Source organism: Pholcus phalangioides, unplaced genomic scaffold, assembly GCF_987345545.1.
Source record: "Pholcus phalangioides strain wild (caught in Gottingen) unplaced genomic scaffold, Ppha-v1.0 ptg000008l_1, whole genome shotgun sequence".
NCBI classification, from domain to species: domain Eukaryota; kingdom Metazoa; phylum Arthropoda; class Arachnida; order Araneae; family Pholcidae; genus Pholcus; species Pholcus phalangioides.
The window spans coordinates 11,825,625-11,836,928 of NW_028301601.1; the positions used below are offsets into that span (position 1 = coordinate 11,825,625).

At 39.1% G+C, this 11,304-nt stretch overlaps 1 protein-coding gene across 1 annotated transcript in view; it reads left to right on the plus strand.

Annotated features, from left to right (window-relative positions):
* The first annotated feature begins 1,740 nt into the window (after window positions 1-1,740).
* Window positions 1,741-11,304, plus strand: part of LOC149083693 (uncharacterized) — a 38,020-nt gene continuing 28,456 nt past the window's right edge. The window contains exons 1-3 of the mRNA XM_089234188.1: window positions 1,741-1,956; window positions 8,184-8,308; window positions 11,102-11,259. Coding sequence (XP_089090314.1) covers window positions 1,828-1,956; window positions 8,184-8,308; window positions 11,102-11,259 — 412 coding nt within the window. The 5' untranslated portion in view covers window positions 1,741-1,827. The remainder of the gene's footprint in view (window positions 1,957-8,183; window positions 8,309-11,101; window positions 11,260-11,304) is intronic.

The following is an 11,304-nucleotide window of genomic DNA, read 5'->3' on the forward strand; positions in this document are numbered from 1 at the left end:
CAAATTTTCGAAATCATTATTATTTTTTAATTTAATCTATAGAGATGATAGCTTTATGTTAAATATTTGATCATGTATTTTTACAACAGATGACAGCAAATTCGTTCTGGACGAGGGAAATATTCGAAACTCCCCCCCCCCTCCAGTTTTTAATATATAAATCCTCCCCACCCGATATATATTTTTGAATCTTCAATTTTTTTCCACTCCTGACATCACGTCGACAGAATATTTCATAGCTTTTTCCAACATCGAATAATTTTTAGCTTGTTTGTTAAGGTAATTTTCATTTCTATAGTTCAACAAACATTCATGGCGAAGATATTTTTCAACAAACTTGAAGGTTGTGTCCTCTGGCCACCTCACCATCCAATATTTCCGCGGAATTCTTGCGAAACTTCAGGAGACGACGGAGTATGAACAGGTTCACGCTTGAGATCAAAATAAACCCCTCCGTGAGAGAGCAAAATGACCCCTCCAGCGCGGCAGGTCACGCCCACTGGCGCATGCGCATATGTCTACTTAACCGGAAAAAATAGAACCGTTCTTATCTCACTTACCACTAAATCACTTGTGCACTTGCCAAGTAAAGCCGTGTAAACGGCCCTTATCGTCTGCATACATTGTATCGTACTTAGCAACTAAAAATTAAGTTACCAACTAAAGCGCTTGCCTCGTGTGAACGGGCCTTAAAGCCGTGTAAACGGCCCTTATCGTCTGCATACATTGTATCGTACTTGGCAACTAAAAATTAAGTTACCAACTAAAGCGCTTGCCTCGTGTAAATGGGCCTTTATCTCACTTACCAACTTAATCACTTCTGCACTTGCGCACTTGTCAACTAAAGCCGTGTAAACGGCCCTTATCGTCTGCATACATTGTATCGTACTTGGCAACTAAAAATTAAGTTACCAACTAAAGCGCTTGCCTCGTGTAAACGGGCCTTAAAGCCGTGTAAACGGCCCTTATCGTCTGCATACATTGTATCGTACTTGGCAACTAAAAATTAAGTTACCAACTAAAGTGCTTGCGTCGTGTAAACGGGCCTTTAACTCAACCTTTTAAGAATATAGAGCACTCAGGGGCGTAGCCAGAAATTTCGTTCGGGGGGGGGGACCACTTTCATTTCGGGGGGGGACCAAAGTGACAGAACAATAGATTTGGCCATCTTTTTCCCTTTTTTCGGCCATTTTCTCACATTTCGGGGGGGGGGGACCAGACCCCCAAGTCCATGGCCCCCACATCCTGTAGCGGGGCCCCTAGGCTGGGATCTTTTGCGGGCCCCTCGGTCAGACTTTTAACGGGCCCCTTCTGCAGTTAATTTATAGCATGAAAAAGTAAAAATATGATGATAACCGTCCCGGGCCCCAGGGCTAGAGCCCTGTCAGCCCCCCCTATGTGGGGGCCATGCCCAAGTCCCCCCCCCCCTCCTGGCTACGCCCTTGAGAGCACTTCAGTTGATGTGGAAACGTGTCGCGGACTAGAATAGCGCCGCAGATTACTTATGTGATCTGTAAATGTACCGCGGGTCCCTCAAGCAATTTGAAAATGTGCCACTCAAGCATGTTTAACGAAAGCGTAAAGAGAGAGTTTTGAATCGATAATCCAGGTCAGTTATTATTGGAACAGACTGTACGAGACTTTGGGTGATCACCTGATTTTATTATTCGGATGTATATGACAATACTGTGAACTACGGGGAGTAAACAACTCTGACGCAGGGAAAATTTTTTTGTTTACATTTTACAACCCAGCATTGTGTACATTTTGTTTTTCTCTACTTGTAGAAGCGAGGATTTGCGATCGCGGCTCGGTAGAAGTTCGGGAATGGATCCGAATCAATGGAAACGTAGATCGACGGATCCATCCTTAGTGGCGGACATCGTGAATCAAGTTAAATCCCAAGGAATATTCGATCAGTTCCGATATGATTGTTTGACCGATGTTGACACGAAGGTATATCTACAATATACAATACTATATATACTATCACGAGTACATTATGTCCTCATAAAAGTATCAATTCTCGAGAATTCTTTTCATTGCCATCAAGTTGTTTTTTGTTTTCTAATTCCTATCTAGCTTATAAACTCATTTTCCAAAAATTCATCTTCCATTGAATATTTCTCATTGAATGTGTTGTTGTCAATGCCCGAAGTGTGTCTAATTAGCGACAGGGCCGGCCACTTCACGGGTTGATTTTCCATAAGCGTGGTCAGCGCCACTGTGGCGATTTTTTTTAGCTCGCCAAAATTTGCAACCTTGATTAACTGCTGTGGTGGTCGAGTGACGGACTCGCATCACGGGGACCCCGGGTTCGAGCGCCACAGTGGTGGTCGGCTGAAGTTGTGTTTTTCTGCGGTTCCCAACTTCAAGGCGCAAAGACAACCTCGAAATATCCCATCTCATCGCAGGGACCTGGGTTCGAGCACCACTGTCTATCACCACAATGATGGTCGGCTGAAGTTAGTTTTCTGTGTTTCCCAACTTTTCGAGCCGATCTTCCAGTTAAAAAGTCTCGCCACAGAGAGCAGCAAACCTACAAACAGTAAAATTTTTCAGTCATTACACTTCACTCCTGAAATATAGGTGGCAGCACTGAAAAATCAAACATGACACTAGATACGCACTCAGACTATTAGGTACACACACTTGCACTTCTGGCAAAACTCACTAGGTAGAAGTATGCATAAGAATCAATGGTGTTCGACTGCAAATATCTAAATGCATGAAATATCTTGGAGTGCATATTGACCATCAGTTCAAATTCACGACGCATGTGGCAAAACAAATTGATAAGGCTCAAGACGCCATGTAAAAATTGAGACGCATAGCAGGTCCAAAGTGGGGTATACGCCAAAACTTTAGGAACATTTCGTACAGATCGGTTGTACAACGGCAAATTTCATACGTAAGCGCCATCTGGTATAAAAACCCGACACAGAGACTCCGTAAATTACTAGATGTTGCCCAACGTCTGTTCTTATTGTATGTAACTGGTGCATACAGAACTATGGCCAATGATGTTCTGTATACTGCTATGGGAAACCCTCCGCTCAGCCTATATGTTGAATATGACGCTCGTCGATCTACAATCCTGCATTTAGGTAAGGAGGTTTGGATGGACGGAATTCTTATAACACCTGATGCCTACGAAGGGAACAATAGGAGTTGGCTTCATCATCCCCGCTCAAAAACAGAGGCATCCTGTGCCTGTGCATACGTAGTTATGAATGCAGAAAGATCTGTTGAAGAGGCATGGAGTCGACAGTTGCATCAAGAGAACAGCATCTTTCAGGCAGAGGTTCTGGCCATACTAGCTGCAGTAGAATGGGTGATTAAGCAAAATCAGCAGACGACGATATATACTGACAGCGCATCTAGTATTAATGCGATTCGTGATCAGCGCACTCCACATGAAAATACTTGGCGAATACGCAAGCATTTATACAACCATCCGTCTATCAGTATCAAATGGGTCAAAGACCATGCAGGAATAGCAGGGAATGAAATTGTGGACAGATTGGCCAAAGATGCTCTTAATCTCCCAACGGAAGAACAACTCTTGCTACCACGCAGTCACATCAAACAGGCGCTAAAAAGTGACCTGTTACAAAAGTGGCAACAGCTATGGGACAAGAATGCACATAAAGATACCTACAAGATACATAAACGCGTCCGGTGGAATGGTACTATTTGGTCTAGAGAGAAAGTTATTATGATAACTGAGCACGGCCCATTACTGATGTATCTAGAACGTTTCAAGAAGTCGGACAACGCCATGTGTGCTTGTGGTGAGATTGGATCTTTATGACATTACCTGACATCTTGCCCATATACAAAAAAATTTCATTTTGGTGCTATTCCCGAAAACTGTCGACTGTGTTTCAAAAGAAGAGTTTTGAAGAGCCCTATGATCCTTGCTCGGGTGCGGTGGATTATATTGTTCCTCGATAACAACTTACACCGCATACATACTAAGAAAACTGGAAGTGCGCGTCTGAGCGGTGGGAGCGATGACGAGTTCAAACTGGCAAGAGCCCCAGTGAGTGATCATAAGAGGAAATATGATCTTCGACCACGTCGGCATCAACAAAAGTAACCGATAAATGGAAAACAGAAGCAAGTTCACCTGCAATGAGATGAATCAAGTCATTGATGGCAAGGACGAATTAAGTGTTATTTACTCGGCTATAATGAATTGTGCTGATCTTAGTTCACCCGGTGACGATTCCAGTGAATATTCCGGTAACGACTTGCTGCTTAGACGATGATGACTGCGACTAATTCACAGTGATTCGAAATTTTATATTCCAAGATTATCGGCAATCATTTGATCCATTGACGATTACTATATTCTTATGGGATGGACGGCTATACACCACCATCTTATAATCTTGTTTATAATTTTGATTGCCCATTGGCGTTGATTGTTTAGATTTTATTTATTTGTTATATGACTTCAGGAGGTGACGATCAAATTTTTATGTAAATTATTTTATTTTGCTGCCTTCGTCTGAGGTGGTCATGTTATGTTGTTTTTAATAAAACTTTCTGGACACACCTATCCTTCGGGAACGCTTCGATATCTCTCTGTGATGGGAAGCGGGGTGTGCCCGGTCTTCAAAGGTCAAAGTAAATTGCCCATGGCGATAGACCTGAGTTGTGGCTGGTTTGAAAGAAAGAAAACTGATATAATAGTGCTTTCTAGTTTTGGCAACCCTTTAGCAAACCGCATATTTCGTTAATTAAATTTTTTTGTGTATAATTTCTTTGTAGTTTTCTGCATATTTCGATTGTTATCGCACATTACCACATATTAGATTGATTTCATGTAATAAATTGAATATGTTGTGCAATTGTATGTGTTCTTCGTCTTGAATTGGCCGGCGATTGCTTAATGCTTAAAAAGTCGCCACGTTGGCTGTGACCACGCTTATGAAAAATTGACCAACATCATTGATACTTCGGTGGTTTTAGTGATATCTAATGATTGTACTTCTTGCTGACCAAAAAATTGTGGCGTCATGCTAAAAGAAGTGAATAAATTGCAAACCAGCTGCTATTGGCTCTAAAATAGTGACGATGGGATTTATGAATGAGATCCAATCCAGATCTGTGCTGGAGACTTATCAATTCAATGTTTTGATGCATAAAATCCATGGTGAAGGCACAGTGCAATGTATTTGTGCAACATCAGCGCGTGTTTCCTCATACTATTGCTACTAAACGACTCATGCGCCTCTTCCATATTCCTCTGCAGAACTTCTAATGAATCGGTACATGATGGAGTGTGCATGATGTGAACCTAATGTGAAGTTTGTTTCTGTGTAATGCTTGTTATACGATGCTGCCATCTATTTTTCAAACTATGAGTTGGGTGTAATGGTTGAAAATTTATACCGCCGTAAGTCTGTTGGTCTCTGTAGGGAGACCTTTCAACAGGAGATCGGCTTGCATTCGCTCCTCAAAGTTTAGAACCATAGAAAACCAATTCCAACCGACCACCACTGTGGCGATGGTGGAGTTCGAACCCGGACCCTCATGATACAAGTCTCTCATTATGACCACTTGATCATCACAGCGACTGTTTTCTCATACTGTCCTACCAAATACACATACAATTTTGCACTTGCAGAAAAATTTTTCTACCAGTATTATGAAGATTGAACAATTTTGATTTGCATACATAACCAAGGAAAACACGAATTCAATCAGGTTGATGTGAATTTACATGAAAATATTCGCGTAATGATCCATTTTAAGTCGAACAACCTTTTGGGAAAACTTTTGAAGAGGAAAAAGTAATTTGACTTTTTAAGAAACATTCAATGTACTGTATGTAAATTTTTTACCACCGATATGCTGAACTTCTTAGAAGATGATAATACAATCAATGCTCATTATAATGATCCCCATCGTCACGTCAAAAACGGATATTTTAATGGAAGGTTGTTATATCAAAATAAGAAACATATAGATTATTCGGTATATGAAAACATTTGGAAGTTATCCTGTCAGTCATGGGCCCCACAAAGCTGGGACTGCGACCTGGGGCAATTCTAATTTTTTGTTCTTCCATGCTATAAATTCACTGCAGAGATGCCCGTGAAAAGTCTGATCTGGGAGGCCCTCGTCTAAGGTTATAGCCTAGGGGCCCAGCTCGTGGACGTGGGGACCATGCTATCGGTCATTGTAATGGAATGGTTGCTATACTGTGGGGTCCTTATAACAAGTGTCGACTGTATAAATTATAACTGTACCCTTAATTTCTGCTTTCCTGCCTTAGCATTTCATTAAATGTTGTTGTAAATTGCTGGTGAGGGGAATTCAATTTTTTTTAAAAGGACCATGAAATAACGTGAATGAAAACCTGAACCATGAAATAATGTGTATAAAATAAATATTCTTTGGAATATAAATAAAAACCCAGACTCTATTTTAAAGTCGTCAGGGCAAGAAAAGCTCTCAGGGTTCAATAGAAACACATATGGGATCAAAACTATAACGGCTATTATGGAAATGGCATATACGATACAATATATCTATGAACAAAAAAAAACTTTAAAATAGCCTACTAACAGACTAAATTCAAATGTGGTGCTACATATAAGAGCCTATTATTACTAGTGACTTCTGGGTGGGGGGGGGGGGTGACATCATTTTCAAACGATAACCAACAGTAAAAAAAGGAGGAATGTAACAACAATGAAATGTTCCTATGTAGAAGCCTAAGGAAATAATAATAATAGCAGACAGAAAAAAAGAACGCATATGGAAGAAAGTGGCTAGCTAGGAAGAAAAGTGTTATTAGGCTAGAAAGGAAATCGCCACAGAAAAAAAAGATTACAGTGGAACCTCTTGTAACAGACATCTGTTAAATGGACACTTCTTTTTAATTACGTTGACGCAGGTCTCAATGTATTTTACTAACCATTAACGGACACGCTCTGTTGACAGATGAAAAGTTCACTTCCGTGGATGCTGCTATCGATAGCTTCCATTGTATGCAGGCTGTTTCAGATGAAATACTGTCAGTGTGTCCTAAAGCAGAATATGCTAAAAATTGCAATGTACGTCACAGAACAATCTGTTGAAATTTCAAGGAAAAAAAACATGCGTCCTATGTAGAAAATTTTATTATGAGAATTTTTACAATGAACTGAGTGTTCGTTGTAGAACAATGCAAAAACATTCTGCTTTGAGGTCAGTGTGTAGTATTCCTTGTTACATAGCGACCCATGTTCAACTCCGGGCAATTGATTAACTGATACAAGTGGTGACATCACATTGCTATATTGTTCCCTGGTCCTTGACGAGTGAAAGCATACCAGATGATTCATGGGAATTAAAAGCTTACTCACCCTTCTCTACATTTAATTTTGTGTTTTTCATACACTATAGCAAGTCCGTGTTAATATAGTGTACTAAATTTCTTTAGAGAAATGACTCCTTACATTGCTGCATCAAATTTTGATTCCTTAATGATAATGCCAACCAACTTTAATGCAAAACCAATCCAGCGGTAAAGGATAGATAATGCTGTGTCCACACATCACTTGCTGCCTCTCGTCCTCAAGTGATTTGCTGAGCTCCCTCTTAATATTGATCATGTGATTAGTTACGAGATAAACAAAAATTTAATGACTTGTCAGGGCATTGCTAAACTTATTCAAGGGAGATCCATTGATGTCACAGACACGTCAAATAGGCCTATCAAAAATTTTGGAAGAGGGTACATAAAAATTTAATTCATGAATCCTACAGTATTATACAGTAAGACCTCGGTTATATCGTCAGTTTCTGAAAGTCCCTGTTCGCACAAGCATCGGGTTGGTCATACTTGCGTCTAAGTCAACCCCGTTTATGAAGCCTTTTTTATTTGATCTGGGGGGGGGGTGGCATTATACTGAGGTCTGGCTGTGCTTTTATTCTGTGAGGAGCGATTTTCTTCAACAACTTGCATTTCAGGGACATTGGATAGTTATAATAGAGTGATATCACTGGGTGTTGTATTGAGCAAAAACAAAATACTAATATGCATCTACATCAGGATTAGTACAGAAAAATGGGGCAATTGTTCCCCCTCTCCTTTTTTTTGTGAATCCTACATTTATTAATACGCCACAATATGATGCCAGGTAAAAAGAAATGTAGTTAATGTTTGATATTTTATATCGCAGCCCTCATATCAGAATTTGACTCAGAGAGTTGATGGCTTTGTGACGAAGTTCCTCGCCAACGAAGAGTGGAACCCGGAGTTAAACAAGAATGAGCTTCGAAATAAGCTAAGGAAGGGCATTGAAGAGTAAGTCTCAACTTTTTCCAACTTGGTATTTGGTGATCAAATCATTAGTTATATCATTCATAGGTATAGTAAATTCTGTTATTGATTCTATCTTGATCTATCTTGTTATTGATTCTATCTTGATCTATCTTGTTATTGATTCTATCTTGATCTATCTTGTTATTGATTCTATCTTGATCTATCTTGTTATTGATTCTATCTTGATCTATCTTGTTATTGATTCTATCTTGATCTATCTTGTTATTGATTCTATCTTGATCTATCTTGTTATTGATTCTATCTTGATCTATCTTGTTATTGATTCTATCTTGATCTATCTTGTTATTGATTCTATCTTGATCTATCTTGTTATTGATTCTATCTTGATCTATCTTGTTATTGATTCTATCTTGATCTATCTTGTTATTGATTCTATCACTTGAAAGTGAAAAGCATCAAGGCAAAAAATTCATTTAATGTTATGCTCATTAAAAGTAGATGCTCATTATGATGACCCTCATCATTCTGTTAAAAATGGATGTTATATCGAAAGGGAAATGGTCATTGCCTTGGTGCAACATGACCTCGATGTTTTTTGCACTAAAAAAATTAAAATTCAATCTAATCGAAAGGAAAACTTAGAATTGTCATTGTGTGGAAACATTTTGACATTCATAACCCTCATTGTAATGGAATGGTTGCTATAAAGCATGGTCATTATAATGAACTGATTATAATTAGCATCAACTGCGTCACACAAAAAATTATCCACATACTAATACGGTACATGGTTTGCCATCCAATTACATTACAAATTTCATACTTTGTAGTTTGGTTAATAGTGAGCAATTATTTTTTACTTAATGTGAGGAAATTTTCTTTGTGGAGCTTAACATACCTCGTGTGTGTGTAATAAGACATGCTCAGTAGGTAAAAACAGCATGTATGTTGCCATCTAGTGGCCAGTATCATTGATCACGAGCTATTAGCTAAGTTAGGTATAGCTACATTGTACAGTTCCCTTTCAGCAATGTTGGTAGAGTAGGGCAGAGGTTCACAAACATTTTCCCATCCATGGCACCCCTTTCCCTGATCAACACTTATCTGTGGCTCCCCCACAGCGAAGTAACAAAGAGTCCCAAAAAATCCTTTGTCAGGGCCACTGCTTTGCAGCACCCCCCGACAAAGGTTGGTGACACACAGTTTGAGAACTCCTGGAGTAGGATGTTGTATAATTGGGGGAGGTGGGGGCAAAACTGGATACCAAATTTTTGAATCCATGTTCTTCGGAAATGTGAATAGAAAATCGCACAAAACTTTATTAGCCTATAAGGATTCAATGGATATTCAAACACCTTAGTATAATAATTTTTTTGTTTACAATTTTTTCATAATTAAATATGTTTTTTTTTTCTGCAAAAGATGCAAATTCCTGGTTTTGCCATGTGGGTGGGGTAAAACCAGGTACACATTCAAAAATACTACTTCCTCTATTTTTCAGTAAAAATGTATGATAGCTACTTATAGCTGCTGTTGCATTTGGCTAAACTTATACAAGGTTACTAGGAGTTTTCATATGGAGAAGTTAGGTTTGTGGTCATGTCGCTATCTATTGTGTCCTTTATGGTTTGAATTGAACCAATATCAATTTTTGTTGTCAATTTCTTCCTTTTTTTATTATTTCATCTGTCGTTTTCATATAATTGTGATATCTCTCTAGTTAATGCAGGAATTAAGAGGTTTACACTTTCCCCTTGTTGCTGAGGCAAGGGGAAGCCAATGCATTTACACGAACACCATACCTATTTGCATTAGCTTTATCAACTGCGGTACAAATGTGAAGACAGAATTAAAGCACTAGCTGCTTCTATATACTTCAATACTGTAGTAACCAACTAAAATACCATAGTAACCCACGCTGTTGCATTGTAACAACTTCAAGTTATGTGTCTCATCTAGACCTGATGGAAAGATTGTAAAATCCTTGCGTCACAAAGTATACGCTTATTATGTTTCTCTTTATTATATTTTTATTTTGATGTTCAGAGTGTTTTTTGTACGTGTGCGTGCATGCAACAATTTTGATAAAATCACGCAGTAACCACTAACTTTCTAATTTTAATTTATATTAGCACTATACCAGCTACTACTAAACCAGACGTGCACCTCGTCCATATTCCTCTGCGGACCTTCTAATGAATTGGTATACGTTGGAATGTGTGTGTATAAGTGTAGTGAACCTGACGTGAAGTTTGTTTCTGTGTAATGCTTGTTATCTGTAGTGCTGCCACCAATTTTTCTAACTATGAGTGGAGTAATGATGGAATAATTGTATCATTGTAGTCCTGTTGCTCTCTTTGGCTAAACTTTTTAACAGGGAGATCGGCTCACATTTGCACCTCAAAGTTGGGAACCACAGAAAAAAAATTTCAGCTGACCACTGTAGCAATGGTGGGGCTTGAACCCTGGTCCTCGCGATGTGAGTCCTTCAACTATGACCATTCAACCACCACAGCTGCACCTCGACCGACTGCAAAGCAGTAATTTACTAGTCTTGTGGTTTAGGCCCTATCATAATACTGGATTCAAAGATAATGCCCTGCCCGGTTTGACCTACCTATCTGGTTTTGCTCTACTTTCCCCTACAGTAAAACACAAAAACAAATTAAGCATTTTGACATTGGAAATTTTTCATGTCTTCCCCCCATAAATAAGAATAAGCCTTCAATCCAAGAATCCAAAAAGAATTTGGCTGTCTTTCTAAAAATTAGGATACATAGTAATTATGTAACCAATTTTTGTTATTTATACTAGGTCTGGCATGCTGTGTGGGGGCATCGATCACGTTGTCGACCAAGTGGTTAATCCCAAGACCCATCAAGTCTTCATGCCAAAAATTAGAGAAATCGTGCAAATGTACTTTGAAAATAAGATTGCTGGAGTAAAGCCTGAGCCATACAAAACTGTACAAAGTATGTCCCATCCTCATTCGGTTACTTTATTTTGAAACTGAAATC